At 44.9% G+C, this 24983-nt stretch overlaps 1 protein-coding gene across 3 annotated transcripts in view; it reads left to right on the top strand.

Annotated features, from left to right (window-relative positions):
- The window catches only part of TTYH3 (tweety family member 3), a 74043-nt gene that overhangs the window by 28876 nt on the left and 20184 nt on the right, over positions 1-24983 (top strand). For all 3 annotated transcript variants that reach the window (XM_058849499.1, XM_058849502.1, XM_058849500.1), the window contains exons 2-7: positions 8280-8449; positions 15316-15427; positions 16044-16264; positions 17032-17127; positions 19650-19722; positions 20085-20160. In XM_058849499.1, the coding sequence (XP_058705482.1) occupies positions 8280-8449; positions 15316-15427; positions 16044-16264; positions 17032-17127; positions 19650-19722; positions 20085-20160 (748 nt within the window). The remainder of the gene's footprint in view (positions 1-8279; positions 8450-15315; positions 15428-16043; positions 16265-17031; positions 17128-19649; positions 19723-20084; positions 20161-24983) is intronic.

The following is a 24983-nucleotide window of genomic DNA, read 5'->3' as shown; positions in this document are numbered from 1 at the left end:
AAAGTGTGTGCTAGAGCTTCTCACTTAGACATTTTCCTAATAGCTGCAGTTTAGAAAAAGACCTCTTCATTGTGCTAATGATATGGAACAAGTTGTATACATTAAAAAAAAAGCAGCATTAGGTTGCCTTTCAAGTCTAACATTAGTAACAATTTAATGTTAAGAGTTCCCATTCCAGTTTGGATTCTCTCTCTGTTATCTGTATAACTTTTGTGGTTCAGTGCAGCAAATGTTATGCTCGAGTTTATAGCGTGCAGCTGTAGATGCTCAGTGCCAAAACTCTCAAGACATAAATGGGATTAAAATGGTGCCTGAAGACAAACCAGCAAGTTCAGAATAATGCAAAGTTATGGCAGAAAGGAGCAGAACCACGTTATCTACAGCAGTCATGCTCATGGAAACACTGCCATTCCTGCTGATGGGATGGGCTAACCCCATTGAAAGTTTCCACAACTGGGACAAGTATTTGTTTTCTGTTCCACTTTGGGGTGGCTCTGCTCATTTCCGTGCTCTTTCCTCTCCCTCCCCAGTGCCTTGTTTATCCTCTCCCCAATAGAAATGGCAAAATACTGGTGACTAATGTCAGCAGCTTGCAGTGACCTCCCTGCCAGGACATCAGAGCCGAGGATTGGGCTCAGTGTCTTCAAACTCCGTAGTGGCCGATCAGTTCAGATTTGGTTGTCTGGTTTAAGAAGAGATGATTAAGGAGATCAAGAAGTTGCTGTGAGCCTAAATACTGCATTTAATCTGAACTGGTGCCATGTGTCCTGGAAAGGACAGGGTTTGGGTTCTGCAGAAGAGTGGGAGACTTGTAGATGATGCATGTAGTTACCTCTCCTGGGAGGAAATGATGATGAATCTTGAATCAACCCTGTCTTGTTCTTAGTTGTTGCTTACACTTGAGAAATTAATCTGAACTAACGGGAGGAATAAATTCAAAACAGATTAGTTAAACCACTTTAGATGCACTAAAGTGAATTAAACTACACTGAATTAAGGCCATTCTAGTTGAACTACATTAAAACCCTGTTACCACTCAGAGGGGCAGGATGAGCACTTGGGTTTGACACCCAAATCTAATAAGGAACAGCAATAGCTGAAGAACAGCTAACGTGGAGTAAAGCACAGACTCTGTACAGCTGGGGTCTTGGAATAAAATCCTTGAGGCTGCTGCCTGTGCCAGAGCATGAATGGCCACCATAGATTTAAAAAAAGCAATGTCCCAGCACTTGGCTTGATAGAGTGTAAGGACAGGCACTTAGGAGAGATCATGTTTTTCCCCTCTAAATGAAGTGTATTGTCTCTGAGAGTGCACATTGTAGGAGGGGGAAGGGAAAAAAGGATGGAAATTGGATTAAATCACTGGGCTTTAGGCCTAAGCATTTCCTGCTTTTTTTTTTTTTTTTTTTTCTTTTTTAAAAACACACCAGTGCTGCCTCACTCACGTGCTGGGATCTGCAACTGTGCTCAGGTCCCTGCCTGCAGGCAGTGCCACATCTTTCCTTCCTTCAGGGAGTTCCAGGCCTGCAGGAGCATAGCTGAGCTCCTGCTGGAGGGCTGGGGATGGGGAATTGTCTTGGTGTGGGAATTTATACAGCACTTGAGCACGAGCCAGGTAACAGAGGCAGTGCTTGCTTAGCCCTGAGTTGTAGGAGCATTAAATTCATACTTCCCTTATAGCATGGGGTTTCTTTCCATTATCCAGTTTGCAGGAAGATTACCTAGTGAGGAGCCTGTGTTTTAAGGCATTAATGGATGGTACAGTTTCCTAACCAAGGAAATCAGGTGGCTTCTAAAAGACCTCGAGCAGAGGAGCTGCTGTTGGGTGGGAATGTGTGAGTTAATCTGCTGTGGGAAAGGAATGGCTGTGGAATTGTGTGGATCTGCCATGGGTGAGCTGGGCAAGCCGAGTGTGGATGTGAGTGGTGCAGGATACCTGCCAAATTCCTCCAGCCACCCTCTTGGTGCCCTTCACCTCAATACCCCAAATCATTACCTGATTCTTGCCTTTTAACAAAATTAACTAATGGCTGTCACTTTGTCCAGCTGGGAATACCAGGAAGAAATAACCTTCTAAAGCTTGAAGGTCTGTTCCCTGAGGATTCCTTACACATTTTGCTGGTCTGGGATTTGGGGCAAAGATCTGCATGAACACTGATGCATCTGTGGTGATGAGGTTTTTTAGAGTCCTGCAAGGGAATTTGCAGAATCCCCAGAAAGGAAATCCGCCTTTTCAGCGAGAATGCTCATTTGACAAGCTGCCAGTTCTGAGCTAAGCCTCATTTAATAACGATTTAGTCTGTGGGGACCTGTCAGTGGAAACTGAGTTTGGTGAGAGTGTCTCATTCTTTTCATCACTGTAGTGCACAGAGGCTTTCAGCCAGCACTATGGAGAAACTAGGGATAAGAACATCCAATTTAGAGGAACCCCTTACCTCTGGGAATGTTTCCTTACTGTGTAAGATGGAGATTGCTGAGTTGGTAACAACTAAGGGAATAAATGGATTGTTATTTGACTTCAACCCAATAGGACTCCAGTGTTCACTGCTGATTAGCACAGCTCAGATCTGCATTCATGGGCAGGAAAAAATATCCAACCCAATTGTTAAGCAAATCCTTTCTACTCTGTGCTTTCTCTCTCTCTGTGGTGTGTGATATGAGTTGCTCTGATGAATTTTAGCACCTGCCCCTGTGCAACCTGTGGAAGCTGAGGTGTGCAGACATACCTGAGCTATTTATTATCCAACTCTGAAAACCCTAGCAATGATTATATTGAGTTGGTTGCTATAATAAACCAACCAAGTTGTGTCTTTTTGGCCTCTACACTGCTGGCTTCTGTGAATTGGACCAAATATAAAGGCAGAGCTGAAAGTCTTTAATTATGAAATAAGGGGTCACAATGTTAGTATGGGAGGAAATGATGATGAATCTTGAATCAACCCTGTCTTGTTCTTAGTTGTTGCTTACACTTGAGAAATTAATCTGAACTAACGGGAGGAATAAATTCAAAACAGATTAGTTAAACCACTTTAGATGCACTAAAGTGAATTAAACTACACTGAATTAAGGCCATTCTAGTTAAACTACATTAAAACCCTGTGTGAACACTCATTTGTAATTAAAGTGGCTTTAGTTCACAGCTGTAATACCAATTAACTATATAATGCCCATGCCTATATAGAGAGCTTTGCAGTGCTGGGGAAACTGTCCTGCTCATTTAACCAACTTGGTAAATGGAACTGAGCAATGGAGTCATGCTAAGACAGGTTTCAGCTGCGGATTTGTTTTTATTCTAATGTGTCTGCTGTATTGTCTTCAGGTGTTTTTAAAAAAAAAAAAGCAAAACAGAAAAAAGAAGCATGACACAATCCTTGGCATTTCCTGCTTTCTGGAAAGGAAAGCCAATAGCCAAAAAAAGCTGAAGGCAAAGTGGTGGCCTATATTGCTTGCTCCAGTGTGGACTTGCCCTAAATATATCTGTAATCTCCTGCCCTCCCTTAGCAGTGTGCTTTCTCTGGGAGGTGTCTGTAGAAGGGGATGAGATGGTAGAACCTGTTCTGTTTCCATGGTGCTCTTCCCTGTTGCAGAGGGATCCCTCATGGAAGAGAATTCATCTCAGTACCGTGGGAAAGGCCTCTTGCACAGCACATTTCCTGCCCAGCTTTGCTCCTGCACAGAGCTGAGCACAGTAATTGGCCTGGGAAGGTCTGTCCCCTGTGATAGGGATGCTTTAGTGCTGACATCAGCAGTGCTTTCCACATCCTCCCCCGTTGGCCAATACATGGTTGGCTATGTTCCCTGCCCCTCTGCAGGGGCTGTGGGATGAGTGACATCCTGAGACACTCGAGTATCTCAGCAAACACCTCGTACAGCATTTTCTGAGTACTGAAAATCAAGTCTCTGAACACACAGCGTGTTCAGAACAAGTTGATGAGGAGGTCAGAGTGTTCCTCGTGTTGCCAGCATTGAGAAAATAAAAAAAAAAAAAACTCAGTTAGCTTGGTGGAACATAGCTGCTTATCATCTGTGAGTATATCAGCTTTTTAGAGAGATGTCCTGAAGTCTGGAAGGAAATAAAAAAACAGTGTAGGAAGTAGTGTAGGCATGACAGTATCCCACAGCAGTTTCTTTTCTTGCTAAGATGACTTCCGTCCTTCATGGAATAAATAGAGATGAGTGCTCCTTTGGCAGCAGCCCAGGTTGCTTCATTTGTTCTTCTGGGTGAACGTTTTTCTCTTCCCACACTCCTTTAACCTCTTCTCTCTGTTATATTATCACTATCTCAAGTCACTGCGTGGAAATGCAGAAAGAATACTAGCTGCAGATTCAATGGAAAGCTTTCTTTTGGCAAAAGCTAAGGTAGACCATTCTCAATCTGGCAATGATTAGGACAGCTGTGTTCTTGAGGCGCTCAAAAGCTGCTGCTCTTTTTATTCTGTGGGCTGAAATGATGAAGTTTTAAGATGAAATACCTTTAAAATCATTGGTGGAAAATTAAAAATGAAACTGCACTGCTTCTCAGGAACCTCCTGAAGGCTTCAGCTTTGCTCTCAAGTTTCCTAAGGAGCTTTGGTAGACTTTCCAACCAGCAGTAAAGTAGCAATCATCTATTCCATGTGAAGAGCTTCTCACTATTCTGTGCTGCTGTTACTGCAGTTAAGGTTTAAATATGGTAATTGGAAGCTGGATAAATTGAGATTGGTAAAATTTGTACCTGATAAACACCTAGATTGTTCTGAGCCCTTGTGTATTCAGAATTAACTTCTTAAACCTATTCTGCTGCCAGGACATTTTGTGCCAAATAATCTTTATGGCAGAGGGAACAAGGTGGTGTGAAGAAGAGTCACTAAGCCAACACTTTACAGAAAAGTCAAGTGATGAGCAAACAACATTTAATGCAGCGATAAACCTTGACATTTAACATGAATGCAGCCCAGAGTTTACCTCCTGCACTGTGGTGCCTTGTGGCTTTATTTAGGCTTTCCCCCTTTCTGAGGAAATAAATACAACTTGTATATCCCTTTTCTTGTGTTCTTATGTAGATCTCTTTTCTTTGTGACTTCACCTGTTGGATGGGATGAAATATATCTCTCTTGAGTCCAGTTTCAGCAGCTAAAATCAGCCTCCCAAGACCAGATCATTCCATAGATATATTTGGATATCTGACAACATGGATCACCCTTTGGAATTTGCAAGCTGAAAATGGCTGTTTCATACAGAGATTTTTCACCCAGCAGACACGGGTGTATCTTGGTTGATTTGACCCCCAGTAACAAAAGGCAGGGTTTTGGAGAGCGGGAATTGAGCAAACTGAAGGTTGATCTGCATGTGAGTCCTTAGGAATGATATCACCACCACACCTCGTGGAAGAGCTGACCAGCCCCTGGGTAGCTTTGTGGGGGATGTTTTTGCTGTGCTCTGTGTTTCTCCTTTCTCTACATGAGGCTCTAGATGTTTTCTGCCCTTTTTTTGGCTTCATACTCCCATGGAGGTGGTAAGTGCCACAAATCCTGGCAACCACACTGGAGCTGGGAGAGCTGTTAACGTTGCAGCACCATCCCTGCACAACAGCGAGTGCTTTCAGGTTCCATGGTGCCTCTCCAAGCTAGCAGTGCTCCTGTGGTTACTTCCCTGTGTGCAGCTTTTATTTGGAAAGTGCTTCCTGGCACGAGTAGCCTCGTCTCCTGCCAGTCTGGTGGATCCCACTTGGATTTACTCTCATTTTCAGGGACTGCTCTGTCTCCACTTCTGCTATTACTGTCAGTGTGCTGGTAAAATGCTGTTCCTCCAAGTTGTCTCCATTTTCCTGTAAGGGCAGTTCATGCATCATTTGCTCTAAAGGTTCTGATAGCTCAGCAAATGTTCTAAGACAAATTGATGCTCTTTTGTGGCAAAAGGCCTACTGCATAATTTTACATTTACTTGGGATAATGTGGCCTTGGATAACCGAGTCCCAGATTTACTGTTGCAGGATAGAGTGTCTAAGGGTTTATCCAGCCACAACCTCCCTTTTTAAATACTGTCATTTAATCCTGACAAGCAGGCAGAAGAATATCTTTGGTTGTAACCAGGCTTTCACTGCCAGCCAGTCCCTGGGTCCTAAACTGACTCATCAGTCAGAAAGATTAATAACTGCTCTGCTGGATGATTTCACTTGCCATGGCACATATCCATTAATGGAAAACAAATATTCTCTGGAAAATGAAATGCAGATTGTGGTACAGTGGACAGCCAAGTCCTTTTGGCCAGATGCAAATTTAGAGCATGTATTAAGTGTCCCTTCAAAGCAAGGACTTCAGGTTGCTTGCTGGTTGGCAGTCTACTATCCATTTTTCCTTTTTTTTTTAGTATTTCCTTTTGTTTCCTTTCAATGGGGGCAGTTCCCCTACATCTGGAGCTGCAGTGTGGATTTTTTGCTGATAAAAGTGTTGCTGGGAGGATGTTTTCAGCTGAGTTTGTCTTTCCAGCAGTAATGCCTTTTAGCATGTGCAGGAGTGTTGAGGGTGTGAAGAAAGAAGTGCAGGCGAGCGGGGCAGGAAAGCTCTGCCTGACATGTTTAAAAAATAAAGAATATCCCTGAGGAGCTTTGGTATGCCAAATGTGTTAGTTAAATTAGCATGGAGTGCTCGTTCGTGGCAAGGCTTCAGAAGTGGGGGAACGCGGGGCTCCGAGCACAGCTTCCCTCTCGGAGGCCCCTTTCTGCTCAGGAGCTCCAGCAGCGCTCACACCATCTGGAGAAAGCATGGGAAAGGGGGATTGGGCTTTTTCCCTTCCACCCCCACTCCTTGCTGGTAGAGATCCCAGAGTTCACTTTGCACAGCGGGGCTGAGTTTCTGCTCTTTGCTTTGGGAAGGCAGCACCTGTGAGCTGCCCCCGTCCCAGGGCGCTCCATGCGCTTCGGGAGGGTTTCCGGAGGCTGGGAGAGCCAAGAGGCTGTGTGGAGTATCTGTGGTGCAGCACTTGGGGTTAACTGGTGTGCACCTCCTTACGTGTGGCTGACGTTTCTTGGCTGGGAAGGAGCTTGAGTGGCTTTTCTGCCAGGATAATCACTCAGCAGGGAGTACCTATGGAGCAGAGCAGGGGAAAGAGGGGAAAGAAAAGACTACAAGGAGTGAGTTCCTACCAGACCCTGTTAGAAACAGTCACCAGTTGTGAAAGGTCTTGACTTTAATCTCAGCATTCTTTGTTGTATTCCTTTTGATCAGAAGGAAGTTATTGTTTCAATCAGGAGGAAGCACATAAATGTTCTTTAAGGAATTTCTGCATGGGGAGGAAAAGAGATACTGGTTTGAAAACCCAAGCCTTTGTTCTAGGTTAGCTGATACAGATCTGTATCTGCATTCCCAATATTGGGGCACCAGCAAGTGACTTGGACTCTTTCCAGATATTTAAATAACTTCTAGTAAGTTGGCATTTGTCACCACTAACAAGGATTTATCAAAAAAACCCTTATGGATAAAATTGCATCCTTTTGCTTGATTCATGCTGCTGGGAAAGTGTGGCTAGATATGGTGTTGGAAGGGATTAATTTTTTTAATTTTTATTTTATTTAACAAAATTGGTTTGCATTTTTGGATTTTAGGCAGGATGTTTCGAATAAAAATAAATTGGAAGGGAGTTAAACACTTACAACTTCCCTTTCCTCCCAGGAACATGACTAGAAATAGGTCTAATTCACACTAACTCAGCTTGTGACTGCTTCAAGTGTGTCTGTAGCATCCACGTTTGTTGTACCTATATATGTGGATGGTATATGGAGGGGTTTAGCATTTATTCTAGGTCTACCTTGAGCAGAAGCATTGCATGGAGATTGATTTTTAAAAAAATTAATCTCATGCATGTATAATAAATTCCACCCCCTCTCAAACCCACTCATGCACTTGGATTTCTAATGAATAAGCCTGTGTATTTATTCATGAAGATTAAAAAACTGTACAGATAGAGGCAGCTGGCTGAACTAGGTTTTTTTATTATTATTTTTGTTCTCTAAATCTGCTGACCTATGATCAGTAGTAAAGAGGAAACCCTCCGATTAACTTAGGCTGTTTGCAGACTGGGACAGACAAAATGGCTCAGCTGTTTACTGCTGAGATTCAAAATGTGGTTTCGCTGAGTGGGATGGAGAGAGGGAGACCAAAAAAGTCACCTCTTTATATTTTAAAGAAGTGTCAAAGCCACAAAATGACTTGTTTTTGAGGTATGCCTTGCAGAGCCCTCACACATCCCAGGCTGGGCTCCCCTGCCGTGGCCCGATGTGACACCCGTGTCTGTTCCTGCAGGCCCTGCTGCTGCTGGGGGGCATCGCTCTCTCCTGCCTGGCTCTGGACCTGCTCTTCCTCCTCTTCTACTCCTTCTGGCTGTGCTGCCGCCACCGCAAGAGCGAGGAGCACCTCAATGCTGACTGCTGCTGCACGGCCTGGTGCGTCATCATCGCCACCCTCGTCTGCAGGTACGGCCCCGCACCAGGGACCAGCCCCGTCCTTTGGTGTGTCCTGGCTCACATCCTCCCAAATGCTCTGCCTCTGCTCCGTGGATACTGGCAATAATCCCTCTTTCCATTTGATGGATGGATGTTTTTAAATGTCTCTAATAGATTTCCTTCCTTTCTGGCGCTGCCTGGTGGTTTGAGCAATGTGAAAAGGAATAGTTAATGCCCTGCTCTTTGATACTTTTCAAGTGATAAATCAAGGACCCTCCGTCCTTGGGAGCTTATCACTTAAACAGGATGGATACAGCTGAAATATTTATCAGGTCTAAACGTGGATTTCTCAGAACCTGGTGTCCAAAAAGAATCACTATGTGTGGGAGAGTAGATTAGGAAGAAAGAGTCACAGATGATTCTTTTGGCTTTGGAAGGATTGGTGCAAGGAATGTTCAGATTTTGTAGCCTGCTGCATTTTATCTGCTCTAATGTGCCATCTCCAAGGGCTGCTAGTAATGGTGCCAGGGTCAGCAGTGTTTCCTGTTATGACTGATAGAAGCTTTTGGAGGTGAGGTGGAAAGAGGAATTGCTGAAAACCAAGAAAAAAATCAGTAATTAGTGGAGTGCAGCTGCAGGAGAATTTAGAAGGAGATAATTTCCTAGAAAGTGAATGTTGGGGCATCTGAAAGCAGGGATATATTTGCAGATATGGAAGGAAGGAGCCTCTGATCTTGTTTCGATTTGGGCAGAATGAGTCCTCTGGATGTGTGCCCTATATTGAACACTTTCCAATTTGCATTCCTTTCCAATTCCAAGCACCATCTATTCTTGCCCAAGACTCCAGGTAGGTCTCAGCTGCCCCTCTGTGGGTCTGGCAGGTCTGGGAGCAGTCCCCTAGTCGGAGAGGAGGGAGCTGTGAGATGATTGCATTTGGCAGTGCCTTTTGGTTTGCTTTTTGCATTAGCCTGCTGATGGGTGGTGGGTGTGCTGTGTGATCCCTCTGCAGGTGAGGTGTTCCTTGAAGGCTCAGCTGCTCAGGAGCCAGACTGTGCTGCTGATGCGTTTGTGTGGTTGCTCTTTCGAGGCACTCACTTAAGAGAACAGCAAAGCCTTGAAGTGTTGGAACAAGCAGAGCAGAGCAGACATTCTGTGGTGAGTTCAGCAGCTGGGAGTGGATTTGCCTGTAGAAGCAGGGGCTGAGGGCTGAGGAGGCGACCTTGTGTACCAGCCAGTATTGCTGTGTTTGCAGGGAGCTCTTCCACGCTTTGCTGACCGCAAATAAGTGCCTGGGGTGGAAAGGCAAACCACAGAAAAACTTGTAAAGAAGAAATCTCAGCCTCATTCACCTTTTAGTGATCTTAAGAGCTTCAGCTGCATCCATTCCCATCCACTGAGAGAGCTGTGGTCCTAACCCTTTCTTACAGAAGCTCTGGCTGGTGCTATTTATAGTTGTGCTGCTCCTACAGGCCCTTGTTAGCTATTGTTATGCAGCAAATGTGACCCAGGCAGCTGCTGCCCTGTGGTAGTTATGTTTGTTTTTGATTGTAGAAAGGGTGAGAAGGAGGTATTCTGCACTTCTCCAGAGCATGTGTGAGATAATTTAAAACTGGAAGTGCAGCATATAAATTGTGGTAAACTTGATGTGACTCTGTCAAACCCACAAGCTGGAAAGCCGCTTAGGCTTCCTCGAAATCTGAACCACTGGTGTATCCTTGAATCCTTGGTGTACAGTTTGTTTCTGCAAGTATTAAATGCAGAACCATAAAACTAAGGTTCGTAACATAAGGTTCTATCTGAACCTACAGTGACATTGGATGATCATTTTTCTTGACTTTTTTTAATTAGTTGTTTAAGCTCCTCTCTGAAATCAGCATGCTAGAGCAAGAGCAGGTCGGTACCATCATGGTGAAGAAGGTGCTGTCCAAGAGCTGCTGCTCTCCTGCAGGGATGAGGTTGGTTTTCTGCCTCTCTGCAGCAGCTGGATGCCACAGTGCCCTCAAAGCAGTTTCTCTTGGCACTTTGTGCTCAGTCTGTCCTGGGAATGCAGATACAGCTCCCAACAAGCCGGCTCCAACTGTTGGTATCTACCTGGGACTTCCTGCCAGCACTGGTTAAAGATCAGCCCACTGGATGTATCCTGTCCCAGCTGTGTGTCTCATGTACCAGAAGAGCCAGACCAGCTGTCCTGCTGGGCTGTAAGGCTGTTCTGACCCTCAGCCTGACAGCAGCCTGACTGTGCCAGTTTTGTGGCTCTGTTTGGATGCTGAAGCAGCGAGAGGTTCCAACCTGCAGCAGATCTGATCTGTCTGAGTACTTGGAAGGGGGACTATTGTGTTCCTAGCTGAGAACTGGTTAACTGTGGTTGAGTCCAGCTGTGTCTAGAACATGCTTCTCTAGGCTCCCTGAGTCCCAGGGGGCTGTTTGTGCTGGGAGTGCTGTGTGTGCTCCATCGCTCTTTCCTAATGACTCACACCAGGGAGAGTGCTGAGCCAGCACAGCCAGAACTGGTTAACAGGGGCTCTCCAACAAAATGTCTCTAATGAGTCTTCCCAGTTGCTCTAGCCACAAAGCTGCAGGAATGCTTAGCCTAGATTTTTCCATTAATGCTTCAGTTCTAGTCCTCACCGATTTTGATTGGTTTCTGTGTATGGGGAGTTGTCCTATAAACCATCTCACCCACTGATTAGGTGACCCTAATTCTCCCAGAGGGGACCTCAGCTCTGAAGGTGGGGAGAAAGCTTTGTGAAGAGGGTATCAGAAAGAAATGGGTGCAAATAAATGGTAAAAACTTGTTTTATCAAGTGCCAGTAATAGCACTTTCCCCTGGTGCGAAAGTGCAAGGTGGTAATTAGACAGACAAATTAACATTCCTCCTGAGAACTTGAAGTCTAAAAAGGGCTCTTCTTATGAAGTTCCTGTAATTAAAGATGACTTGGTGTAGTTAGATTATTCATTTCTAAGGATGTGATGTGAATGGCTAGTGCTCATCTTTCCAGACTGGTGTCTAGGTACCCAGAGGGTCACAGTGTGTGTGTGGGTATTACAGCAGCAGGATCTCATCACTAGAAAGCACATATATCCTCTCTGTGTCAGACCAATGCTCTGATGTTCATCATGTGTAAATGCAGAAAACTTCTTTTTGTTGTTGTTTTTTTGCAGGTCACGTTGCAAGCAAATTCAATTACACTTGATTGGTATTTCTGGTTCTTTACCCAGGTGTCCAGAGTACATGTGATTCACACAAACAACAGGAAAGCTGCTCTCCAGGCTTGGGTTTCTTGAATCTTGCTGAAAAGTGGTACTGAAGTGTGTGTACCACCTGCAGGAGTTTAGGTCACACTCTTGTATCTGTAGGAAAAGAAATCCTGGTGTGCACCTCTCCAATCTCACTGGTGCATCTCTTTGAAGAGCTTGTAGAGTTCTGAGTCCCTGGTGTGTGTCTGTGGGACTGCACTGGTGGTGACAGCTTTAAGCTCAAAGTGCAATGTTTTCTTGACTTAAATAAGTGGGTTTCTTAAAACTTACCACAACTATTGAGTAGCCAAGTAGTTTTTTTAAGTGCAGAGCTGAATAGCAGGAGCAACTTTTTAGATGGCCTGTAAGGCTGTGATAGATTGATTTTTAAGGATTTTATTCAAAAATATGAGTGAGAGGGAAAGCAGAGGAGTGATGGTGATAGTGAAAGTGACAGGAGACGACAGAGGTAGGTTTGTGAGGAGGAATTGAGGATGGGACAGTATGGATTTGGGAGCAGAGGGTGTGTGCACTCAAAGGGGAGTGCCACAGAAGCAAGACTGGCAGAAGTAGACATGACTTTCCTATAGAAGCATTGAAAATGTGTTGGAGTATCTTCCACAGGGTGCTAGGGTGGAAGAGAGCTGTGTCATTCAGGAATGCTGTTCTTGTATCCAGGCTGTGTGACAGAAATACATCCACTGGGTGATGATTTTGTCATCCTGTCATACTGGGAGATGGGTCTGCTGTATCTTAGGCTGCTGTGCCTTCCGGGGTTCGTGCAAGAAGCCTTGTGATTTATCATGACCTCGAGGACTTATGCTGTTGGGTTAAGATCGAGTTGATCTATTTTTATTTTAAAAGAATGCTCTTAAATAGAAGGAGCCCCTCTGTTTCCCTTTAATCATATAAAAGGTAGTTAAAAACTAGTGTAAATCCTTAAATCTGCTTTAAACAATAGCAACTCATATCAGTGTGTGTGTGGGCAGGGATTTGAAGCAACTGTTGGATTTAGATGAAGCCAAATGCAAACAAAGCTAAGCAGCAGCAGTGCCCCCCACCTGCCCTTCAGCTCTGCCCCCTCCCCAGGCACAGCTGGCCCCAGCCAGGGCTTCTGGGGTGGGTTCCTTCCTTCTCTGCCCTGATAGAAAGGGGAAGAGTCACAAAACTGCATGGGTTGCTCCTAGGGGAAGGACTGGCTGTGTAAGTGGCCCTTGCTAGCACAGGGTGTGAATGCAGAGCTGGCTTTTGCAGGGCAGAAATGGAATAATTAACACTTTATGTGTAATTTGTAGGGAATGTGTGAGTCTCATGTCTAGAGGAGTTTATTACTTGGATTAAATGGCTTTTATCCCAATTGTTGTGCTGTGGTGTTCTCTTTCAGGAGCAGTGACTGTGCCTGGAGGGTCAGGGCAGTGGGGGCTGTGGTTTGTACTGGGCAGGATGGGAAGCCCATGGAAAACTGGCAGGGTAGCTCTGCCTCCAGCAGGGCAACGAGTTTAAAGTCACTTGTTTGTAGTGCCAGCACTTCATGGCTGGTACCTGTGAGTGAGCTGCCTGATCTGTGCAGCATCCCCAAGGAAGAGGTGTCTGCTGCTACTTCAGAGCGCTGTTTCTGAGTCTTTCCCACCAAAACTGTGCTGCTGTGCTGGGAATACTGAGAGCCAGGCAGGAGATTTTGGGCACTTACCAAGTCTTTGCTGAAAGAATAGGCTTCTAGTAGCTGTAAACAGGCTGAATAGAAATGGCTCTCTAATTAAAGGGGTCAGGTCTGCCTATTCAGTGTCCAGAATGTTCTGGAATTTATTAGGTTCCTATGGTAGGAACAACTGTTAAACGTTTTCTGCAGCTCAGGGGGCTGAAAGGGTCTGCGAGAATTTCTTTGCTGTGATAAGACAAGGAGAAATTCAAGCCATGGTTTTGCACTTTCTGTGATGGGGTGCTGAGTTGCCTTATCCTGGGCATAGCTCTGCATCTGTAATCTCCCTGCTTCAGGAGGAGGGGGTAGTGTGTCTTTTTTATTCCTTCCACCCCCGTGCACCCCAGCCATGCGTTATCAAGCTCTGATAATAGCTGCAACGAGGGAGGAATGCAGAAGGCTTTTCTCTCTTTAGTTATCAGCATAATTTGCATTAGGAAATTGTTTGAGGAATGGTGTTCTTGAAGAAAGAGGCCCATTTATTTTATTAATGCTAAATATTTAGTTACATAGCTGCTGCCTCTCTGTTTATGAAGGCTGCCTCTTGTCCCTAGAAGACTCCTCAGCTGAGTTTTTTATGGGCCAAGCTCTCTATAATTTATGGAGGTTCAATTGCTGGAAAAAGCATGAGGCTGACACAGATTTTCCTAGTGGATCTGCTTCCAGATCATGATCTTTGCCTCTGTTTCTTGTCATGTACCAGGAGAAATGTGACCAGGTGAACTACATTGTTCTGCTTACTCTTTTGAAGCGGAGCCCAGGAAAGGAGGAATGGATGTGTCTTCTTGCAGGAGAGGAGCAAGAGCAGGAGCAGTAGGCAGAGTTGTTGTGAAGGAACTAAATGTTTCATCCAGAATAAGTTTAGGTTTACAACAGGATCATCACCACCACCTTCCTTTGCACTGCCACAAACACAACCTTGGTGTCTTGAGAACCTTCCTAGAAAAGGTCCTGGGTGCTCTCAAGCTAAATAAAACATGGGAACAGAAAAACTGTGTCTTGGTAGGGTTTGTCTGCCCTGAGTTTAGTTGTGTGATCCCTTCACAAGTTCTTTCCTCCTCTGTTATTAGGAAATACAGAGGGAAGAGGAACTGTGAGTTCCTGCAGTGATCTCTTAATAGAAGAGGTATTGCTGACTTGCATGAGATAATCCTCTGGTTGCAACTCATTTACAGGATCTTCCTCCTTTAAGTGAGGCTTAAGCTAATATGGTTTACTTCATAATTGGGGCAGACTGATATGTGTGGACAATTATAGAAAATCAGCTGATAGGTGGTAATTTGCAAAGTGGCTGGAGTTGAATTGTGTCTGCAAGCTTGAAATTTGCTTGCTTTAAAAATAAATAAGCCTTTTGTCCCAGTAAGTTATTAAGCCTCCCTTCCCAGTACTCTAAATCAGTGTGACACAAACGTTTCTAATGGGAAGATAAATCAAGATAATGTTCATAGATATCTCACAGGACAGAGAAGAGGGCATGGAAAATGTATCTGGAGGAACCACCACGGGCAAGCAGTCAAAGCCAGCTCTCTGTGTCCCGCTTTAAAAAAATATAACAAAATAATCTGTATTTCATGTCCAGAGCAGGCACGTGTCTCCTAGCACAGCAGTGGCAGCTCTCGCAGGAGCCACTGCAGAGCTGCCTGGATGGATTTCTGTTTGTCCATGGCCGGACCCAAGCTCCCAAACAGCTCTCTAATAACAGATTTTCATTATTTTACCCTAAATGAAATACTCTTGTTGTGTTCTGCTCTTCGCCATGTGGATGCTGTGTGGAGAACTGTGAATGTTTGCAGGTGTAAACTGAGGAGCAGCGTGACCCCAGCTCTCTTTGGGAGTCACACCTTCCCTTTTTGTGGAAGGTGCTGGCGTAACTCCCCAGTGCACTGTGGCCACCAGCCCCATGTTACACACTTGCCTTTTAGCTTAACCTCTGCCCTTTGTTGCTTTTCTTCCTCCTCAGTGCTGGAATTGCTGTGGGCTTCTACGGGAATGGGGAGACCAGCGACGGCATCCACCGGCTGACGTACTCGCTGCGCCACGCCAACCGCACCGTGGCCGGTGTCCAGGACCGGGTGAGCACCCCCAAAACAGGGCCTGTGGCAGCCTCACTCAGCACCTCTCCTCCTGAATCCGGCTGTGCCTGTGCCTCTTCCTGTTTTCTCTTCATATCTGGGCTTGGAGATGTGCTAAAATTTCCATTAGTGGCGGGGTGATTTCTTCCGCTCTTCTAAAAATAACGAAGCGCCACAGCTTGTTAAGTGAAGTCTTCTCTTTGCTAGGTTTAAAAACAGCTTGTGATCAGCTCTCTCTTCCACACCCGGAAGAGGAGGCAGGCCAAAGCAGACAAATCTTAGTAAAATGTAGCATTTTGGTACCATTGCCTGTTCCTGTGCAATCTCTAATTTCATGGTATCGTACTGCAGCCCTGAGGGCTGCAAAATGTGTGCATGTGGTGAGGCTCAGCTGAGGTGCCATCACTGGACTGCTTGCAAGCAATCTCCCTTGTAGATGCTTTTAAGTTGCTTTTGAGGGGTAAGCAGTCTGAGCCTCTTAAGACAGAGGACTGGTAATCTGGAAGCTGTCCATGACTTGCTAATAAGAATGAATTCCCCTTAACTTCCTTGGTTTCCTGTACTTTAATTTTTTTAAAAAATTTGTTTATCCCCCTTTTTCTTTCCCATACTATAGGTACTGGACACTGCAGTGGCCCTGAACCAAACAGTGGAACCAAATTTGCTTGTCCTAGAGGAGATGTTCAAGAAGCAGACAGACTACCTGCATATTGTCCAGAAACTGCAAAGTCTCTTGGATGATCTGGTCAGGCAAACAACTGAGATCCCCTTTTGGAAGAATGATGAGCTGTCTCTGGAGGAGCTGGCAATCCAGATTGACCTCTATGACTGGTACAGGTGTGTAGCTGTAGTGTAGTGGTTGTAGCATCTGCTTTGGCCTGTTTTGCAAAAATTATGTGCATGTCCTGGGTGGCTGAGCCAAAGGCTCTGTACATTGCTGCAGGTGCTCTTGGCCCACAGAGCTGATTTGTTTCTTACAGCAGGACTGCGTCCAGTTTAAATCAAAATGCACAGCTTTTTTTTTCTTAAGTCTCTTTATTGCCAACTAATGAGAAATATACAAAACATACAAAATCTGCAGTTTGTGTTCTAGCACTGGGGAAAAAAACAGCCCCAGATATAGCTTCTACTCAGTCCTAATAAGTGCATAAAGAAGACATTAAATAAAGTAGAAAATGACACTAGTTCTGGAAGTTAATACCACAGCCCAACATTCCTTTTTATTAAACATATTAAATAAGGCTGCATCAGTTGTATTCCACAAAAGAAAATCTCTGGCCAAACATGTGGAATAAATAACTGAAGCATTTCCTGACAAATATCTAGGAAGTTCAAGAAGCTGCAATGCCTTTTCTTCCTCTGGTGATGACCAGTTCATAGAACATCACACTAGCAGTCTCATTTCTCAACAGCTGTTTGCACTGAGCGTGTTGTGTGAGGCTTTTACCTGCCTCAGCTTCCAATCCTACAAATACCCAGAGCTCTCTGGAGGTGGTTTTGGAGAAGAGAAGGACTATGTTTTCCCAGAAATCACAACAGTTTTTTTTATCTGTGCTTTTTACACAGCAGTTTTCCTTTGCAGACCGTGTTTTTGTTTGCTGCAGGTGGCTGGGATACCTGGGCCTGCTCCTCTTTAATGTCCTGATATGTTTGCTGGTGCTCTTTGGGCTCATCAGAAACTCCAGGGCCATTCTTATGGGGTAAGTCTTGACCTGGGGACAAGGCATAAGGGAAGTCAGCTGAATGCAAGTGCCTGCTAGTGGGAACTTTTACCTGTTGATATCAGGGACATCTGAAACTGAACATCTTACATTTGCCTCTGAGTAGAGAGACATTGTAGGGTGTAGCTCTGTGGAAATAGCTAGGGCTTCATACAAGAGATGTTCCCAGGGAGGTTCTTGAGCTATAAAATGCAAGGCTGTTGGTGTTCACTGCCTTCTCATCAAAGGTGAGGGGCTCACCCAGGCTGTCTGCTTTCCACAGGCTGGCATTGGAATCCTCCATTTGCTGGGAGATAATAATGTGAACATCCTTCCTTAAAATTACAGGCTTTAAAAATCTCCCCTTAATTCTCTGCAGTTGGGAAGGCGTTTGTTAATTGATGATAAGCACTGCACGTGTCTACACAACCTGCAGCATTGCCTTGTGTGCCACTATCTGCTCTTCTTACCTGGGGCTGTCACACCTGAGGAAACATTAAACTGAGAACAAGCAATGGTTTGCACTGTTATGAGAAGGAGTCTTGTTGCCATGGTACTGCAATGTTAATGCATGTCTGTTTCTCAAAAGCACTGAAAATGCCCCATTACAGGAAAAAAACTCCTCCTCTCCCCATCTCGTGGCTTGGCATATTTGGCAAAGGTCCTGGTATCATAAACACAGTGACAGTTTGATAACTGACATGGCCAAGGGTTTATCCTGGTTCGTGGTGATGCCATTAATAATTGGAATGTGTATCCAGATTGATTATTTACCAGATGATTTCATACCTGGCAGGTTATACAGACAAAAGTCCAAGTGTATGCACAGATGGCAAACCCAGGGTTTAAATTAGAATCTCATTCCCTGTTAGCCAGAAGTTCATATTGAGGCATTCCCTAAAGGGAGCACATGGCATAAAGAAACAAGTGTATCACAGCCAGGCAAGATGGTGAAATGCCAGTTTTAGCTCTTTTAGCCAAGCAATCAGTTACTGACCCAGTCATCTTCATTTAAAGTAAAACAACAAATGTGTCTTATTGATTAACATGCTCAGCTGGAGGCACCAAGCTGTGTTGTCCTTATGTCATAAAGCCACAGAACCTTGCTGATCCATGGCTGATAATTTTTGCATCCATTTGGAAAAGGCATAATAAAGTCTTTAGTGTCTTGTTTCAGAGTGCAGCGCAGATGTCAGTCTGGTGAAACTCCCTTCCTTCTGCAAGATGAGGCATAGATCCATTCACAGAATAGGATTTGTCTGGAATTAAAATAAGTTAGTAAACTGAGGGATAGGGTTTTTTTTTTAAATGGAGACCCACAGGTTTATTTTTTTTAAAAGCTCTGGTATTCAGTGAGACAAATGTAGCAGAAAAAAGATATGTCCCTTCCTCACAGAGATGGTTGTACTAGGTTTGAATAAAGAATGTCTTGGTTATGAACAGGTTTTTGTATTGTTCAGGGTGTGGGTGGGAAGGGATCTACTTATGTTTCAAAGCTTGAGGGAAAAAGCATCCCTAAGAGAGCAAGCCAGTGTCTCTTTACTTTGAAGATAGAAACAGATAAAATGAAACTGCTTATTAGTCTGCAGCCCTGTACCTGAGGGAGTTGAGGAGCATTATAGCCTAAATATCTCTACCACTCATTCTGACAGCAAGGGTGAAGAGTTAATGTGCTGGCTGGGAAGTGCAAAGCCTTTTCCATGAGTGTGTGCTCCTGAATGTCACTGAGAGCGCTGCTCTGTCATCTCTCTGCCTTGTGTCTGCTTGACAGCAGACAGGTCCCACTCTTCCTGTCAGTAATGAGGTCCAGCTCAGTCAGAACAGGACTTGAAATCTGTGCAGAGGTGGGCTCACGTGGCAGTGCTAGGCACCTGAACTGTAGTTCCAAGCTGTTTCCCTGCAGGTGACTGTCTCTCTCCTGGTGCTGTATGGGATGCTTGGGTGCTGTTCAGGTGCACCAGCTTGGAACCAAGGTGTCCTAACAGGGGCTGTGTTCCCTCCCACCATCTGTAGCCATATAGTGCTTACACCCAAAAACCTCATTTATTATAGACATGGGAGAGATTTCTGCAGTTTTGGATCAGTATGGTTTTTGTGGAGTTTTCTTTATTCTGCATATTTTTCTTTGGGTGTCTTTGGACATGGAAAATGAGGTCCAGATTGGGAACAGCGAAAGTGATGGGACTGTAGTCAACCTCCTGCCAATCTGCCTCCCTTACAGCCACCTCTGTGTCTTTGTGCCTTTGGTTTCCCTGCTAGAAGCAGGATAATACTTCACTTCCCCACTTCTCTCTTCCCCTGTAGCTCTAGGGCAGGTAATGCAGTAACCAACAGCTGGATATGAACTTCTCTGGTTGCTGCTGTCCATGACATCTAAAACAGGATTGTTTATCTGAACATACAGTCAGTGCTTGATAATTTCTTGGGTTTGGTAATTGCTTTGGACTCCAAATAATACATCTTGTGAAAGGAACGGCTTGAAATCAGAGCTGCTACATCTGCCATCTGTCTGTCTCCCACAGGGTGTGCTTGCTTGGGGTGTTTGCCCTGATTGTCAGCTGGGGATCCCTGGGCCTGGAGCTGGCTGTCGCTGTGGTAAGTGGCTCACATCCAAATCCCATCCACCCTTTGCTGCAGGTTTAGCAGACACCAGATCAATGTTGTGCTGGGCTTGTTTTACAGCATGTCCTGTATTCTGATTATAGAGATCTAAGTAACTGTCCTAGCAGCTTCCATCTAGGAAAAGTCCAGAGCTGCTCCTTCTCCGTGGTGTGGTAGCTCGTGCTCCAGCACTGCTGTGGTTGTGTAAAGCAGTGCTGCTGGGGGTGGTGATGAGAGACTTCAGCATCTGAAACAGCCCTAAAATAGAGAGTTCCCTGATGTTAACCTGGCTCAACTGCTCTTTGATGCTGGTGTGCTTTGATATTCCTTTTGCCTTTTGTCTTCCATCTATCCAGGGCTCCAGTGACTTCTGTATCAACCCCGATGCTTATGTCTCCAAAGTGGTTGAAGAGAATGCAGTGCTCAGTGCTGGTGAGTGCTGGGACTGGCTTTGGCACGGGGTTCTGCAGCTCCAGCTGTCACACAGGAGCAGTGACCGAGAATTTTAGGCTGTGTTTGAAACAGAGGAGCTGCAATACAGTGGGAAACAAAATTTGTGGAGCTCTGGAAAAACAGCACTCTGGTCAGAAGTGTGCATGTGTGCATCAGAACCACCTGCAGAACCTTTCTCCTGCCTTGACCCTTAGGTGGAAATAGCTGATAAAATGGAATAACAGAAGTCCCTGGATTATTGGATTATTTTGCTTTAAATGTAGCACTCTTGAGTCTTGTTCTCCTCCCTGAGTGACAGAAGTGTGGCAGTAGCAGTGTGCAGTTTGAGTTGTCATTTTTAAAACTTGCTCTTGGGTCTGTATTCCTGAATCTAGCATACCTATTTTTATATCTGTTATCAACAGTTTATATATAATTTTTTCTCTTAATGGTGGCTGTAAATAGTAGCCTCTTTGAAGGGTGAATGGAAGCAGCCACAAAGAAGTATGAATTTCCCTTTCCATCATAAATGCAGTATTTTGACTGCTTTGTGTATTCTTTTCCACTTAAAGCATGTGCCTGCATTGCAGTGGCTTCCAGCTGAAGCACTGATATATTTGGGTTTTGTTGCTCCAAATTTAGACTGAAGTGGTTGGTGAGGTGAGGGGTGCCTCCAATTTGAACCTCAGTGGGGCAAAGATGGCATTCAGAACCATCATTTTTTTAACAAAGAGGTGATTGGGTGCCTACCAGCAGAGATACAGTAATGCTGGAAAGGAAAAGTATTTTTAGGACTGAGTCTGCTGATTAGTTTACAGAGTTAACTTTTTTCCCCCTGCCTTCTCTCCCCCAATAGTTCCTTTATGTAGCTCAGTGTTTAGTAAAACAGAAGCAGGCAATGACATTGATTTGTAAAAGGAGTGACTTGTGTTTTTTCTGGTTCTGATTTGGTGGAACCAGAGAACTTCTGCTGTGTGTGCAGAAGGTCTGTGCTTAGCTAAATGCTGTCTTACACTATGCAACCGGTAGGAAATTAGGTATGTAGCTATGGCTGAGGGTACAGGGATTGGAAACAATAAAAAACATGAATGTCTGGAGGCAGAATGTGGTATAAAAGAATATGTACAGGTTAATATTGCAACCCTACATCTTATTTTTGGAGTCCCTTATGTATTGGTTTTGTGGGAAGGAGATGATAGTGCCAGGCAGCTCTCTTGGCAACAAAGAAATGTAGTGAGGGAAGAGAATGAGTGTTTAGCATAAGATGAAAATCCTCTCTTGGCTGTGAAGGTGACAAAGATGCAGCTTCAGGTGCCTGGCTGGGTCCCTGATTCTTCAAGGAGGCAAATGGGTCAGTGAGGCCAAGGGGAAATATGTGATGCTGCTGCCAGCTGTGTGCTGTGATAATTTGGTAACCCAGATTAGCTCTGGAGCGTGTTTGGTAACAATTAGATTGACCCTGGGAAGCTAAAGAAAGGCCCCTTTGTGCTGCTTCTCCATTCCAGTTGTCCTGGTCTGCTGGGCTCCTGTGGTTTTCCATTGATCAGTCTCGTTCGTTTGGAGGCTAACAGGGAGTGCAGGGCTGACATTCCATCCCTCCTCCCGCATTCCCCAGCAGGGACAGTTGGCTCCCCTGGGGCAAACAGGCTCTGCTCCTGCAGCACCACCACATAACATTTGTTAAAGCTCCATAAATAACAGGGAATGGCTCTAAGGGAAGCGCTGAGGAGGAGGAGGAGGAGCAGGTGCTGCCCCAGGCCTGGGTTGGAAGGATGACCCCTCCATGGGCACTGAGTGTGTCAGCTCCTGCTGCCATGCACCCTGGAGCATTGGTGAGCACCTTCTCCTTTCTCCAGAAGGAAAGCTGTCCAGCTTCTGAGCCTGCCATTGCACCAGGTAGCTGGTTGGGAGATGATTGAATCTTCTGTCTTCCCATGCGGGTTTTCACTGTTGTGTCATAGTTTATGATCAGGAAGTTATGGAAATGGTTCTTGGTCCCCAATGTTGAGATCTTCCCATGCATCTGAGCAGGAAGAAAAATGATGACATGAGGACTGCAGTGTGTGAATTACACTTTAATCCAAATAAAACCTCTTTAAAAGTCTGGAATAAGTGTTAGTATCCCTTGGCTGCAGATTGTAGCAGCTGCTTTGTGATCAGCTGAGCCATATGTGTGAGAGTGATGAGCTCCAGGAGACAAGGACAGTCAGCTGGGAGCCAGCATCGATGCTGTCCTCTCAGAGGAAGAGGCCCTGTTTGAAAGCCCCTGCTTCTAGTGCTTTATGCTCTCTGGGTTGCTGTCTCTGCTCTTTGGATGATGTTCTCCAACTCTAACAGCAGCATAGACACACTAAAAGAGAGTGTGAGTGGCTGGAGGGGCTCAGCTAGATCATGGAAGAAGAATCCATGGGGAGTTATCACAGATGCAGGAATCACATTTGCTGTGAGAATCACTTCAGCTGAAGTTGGGCTGAGAGGTGTCTGCTTCTGGCCAGTGCTGGGGTCTGGCCTGCTGGGCTGGGGGCTGCCATCTAATTCTAAGGATATAAGAACCAACAAGCAATCCTAAGAGGCTTGGGTAGTGCTGGGTCCATTTTTCTCTTTAATCACTATTTTTGGTTGCTGTTGTTACATACAATGTATTGTAAGGTTCTCTATGCTCTGACATTCAGGCTGGGATTGAGTCATCATTATTTGCAATGTGTGTTTGCTGCTGGTGGTTGTAGTTTTCACAGAAAAATAACTTGAGTTGAATACTGGGCAACTAGTATGTTAATATTCTTGTTTATGTATTAACTGCTGTTTTCAAATTTAAATGGAATTAATGGAGCTGAGAATAATCTGATTAAGTGCATTATTACTGTCATGTTTTTTTAGCTGAAGAAGAGATGTTCTTGTTTCATAGATAAAATGTGCTGCATTAAAAAATGATGGGGGGAGAAAAGGGAGGCAAAGAACTTTAATGCAGATTTCTGAGAGAGGGAAATACTTAAATAATTTTGCAGAAGAGGCTGATGTATGTGCCTAACTCACCCTGTATTCATTAACTGGGATAAAGCCAATGGAATTGAACAGTGCCTGTATAATCAGCTCCTGCTGCTAGTAAAAAGACTTGGTGCAGCCAAGATGTTTATTTTCAAAGCAGGAGGCCATCTTCTAGTCCCATTCTTTTTCACTGATATTATGTTATTATCAGATGACTTGTTGCATAAAATTAAATAAAAAGGCACAATCTGTCTAAACAACAGGAAGAGCTTTCTCCAGATTCTCTTAGCAGAAGAGTGGTGAACAGCCACTCTCTTCATCCAAGGGAGCTGTGAACCTCAGGGGATGGATAATGGAGCCTTTTAGCTGCGGTCCAGCCGAGCTGCTCAGGCTGGATGCTGAGGCTGAGCTGCTCAGGTATGAGCAGGAAGGGTTCTTGTCGTGCCCAGCCTCCCACTGATGGAGTCTCATCCTAGAAACCCAGAGCTGAACCAGCCAAAGGACTGACACCATCACCACCTCTGTCTCCTCTCCAAAGTAAGACCAGGACAAAACCTCAGGTGGGGCAGTGCTGTCTGCACAGTTATTACCTGAGCTCAGAGCACACTGCAGGAAAAAGTTTGCCCAAAGAAGTGCTCTTGAGAGTCCTGCTGAGCTGATGCTGGCATTGAGAAGCTGTTTTCCTGCCTGGTGTTGTTTGACTCCTGATTAGCAGAAAGCTTTGAGTGGAGGTTAAATGGGACAGTTACAAGCTCTTTGCTTTTACCAATACAAGAATAGGATGTATCAGAGAAACTAAATATTATGCAGATACCTCCCTTTGCTGTCAGACTGGTGCCTTGAGGAAACAAAACTCCTGATGGAGAACATTACCTGGGCAAGAAACTGCAGCCAAAAGAGTTGCCTTCCTTTGACACCACAGGTGCTTTCTCTGATGATTGAACCCACAGAGACAGCCTCATCTGGGTGTATAGGCAAAATGAGCACTGCTAAGAGAATGTTCAATTAGAGATGAAGAAGAGCTGGGAAAAGCTGTTCTAGGTGTGAGAGTTTTTTTTTGGAACTAGGATAATTTTTTCTCATTGCTCTCTACAGACCTCATTGCCTTTTGGCAGGTGCATAATACCATTTTTGCATTTTGGCTGGGCTTTGAAGTAAGTAGTAGGTCTCCATGGTTGCAGAAGCAGTAAGTAGTTCTAGCAGCTGAAGCTGTCTTTAGTAGGAAGCTCTACTTTCCTTTCCAGGAAAAACAGACTTTGCAAAAATAAAGCATTTTAGGTAGTTCCCTTCCTTGCCTTCTGCTCCTACAATGCCCGTGCACCAAGAGCGAGTCAGGAGGATTGCTGCTAGCAACAGCAGGCATGGGCAGCTGCAGATGTGACCCTGCCTAACCCTTCTGCTATGAACTAGATTGCCTAAAGGCCAGCTTCAAAAATCAGATCAACCTTTAGGAATTTTCCTTGAGAGGAAAATGCACCAGAAAGATAATTATAGTAAGAAATTGCCTGGAGCTGTTAGCAAAGTGCAAAGGATGGATTAGTGTAGCTGTTTTCTGGTCAGAAATATGAGATTTGGTGATGTGCAGGATAACTTCCACCAGATTTAAAAGAGGTGAAGGTGTCTCCTGCTCCTTCCTCTCTTCCTGATGGCATGGGGGCAGGGGACCTCCTAATTTCCAGGCTTTGCAGTACAGGATGACCTGAAGGCAGCAGCTTCACTGCCTGTTGTAGATTTAGAGCACCACAGCTCGGGTTCAGTGCAGGGGAAAGCTGCTCCTGACGGCTGTGCCATTTTGGGAAGCATGTTTTATGTGGAGTGTCACAGTTGTCAGCAGCAAA

The sequence above is a fragment of the Poecile atricapillus genome, chromosome 14, assembly GCF_030490865.1.
Source record: "Poecile atricapillus isolate bPoeAtr1 chromosome 14, bPoeAtr1.hap1, whole genome shotgun sequence".
NCBI classification, from domain to species: domain Eukaryota; kingdom Metazoa; phylum Chordata; class Aves; order Passeriformes; family Paridae; genus Poecile; species Poecile atricapillus.
The sequence above is the reverse complement of the archived record's forward strand: the minus strand, read 5'-3'. Positions and strand labels throughout refer to the sequence as shown.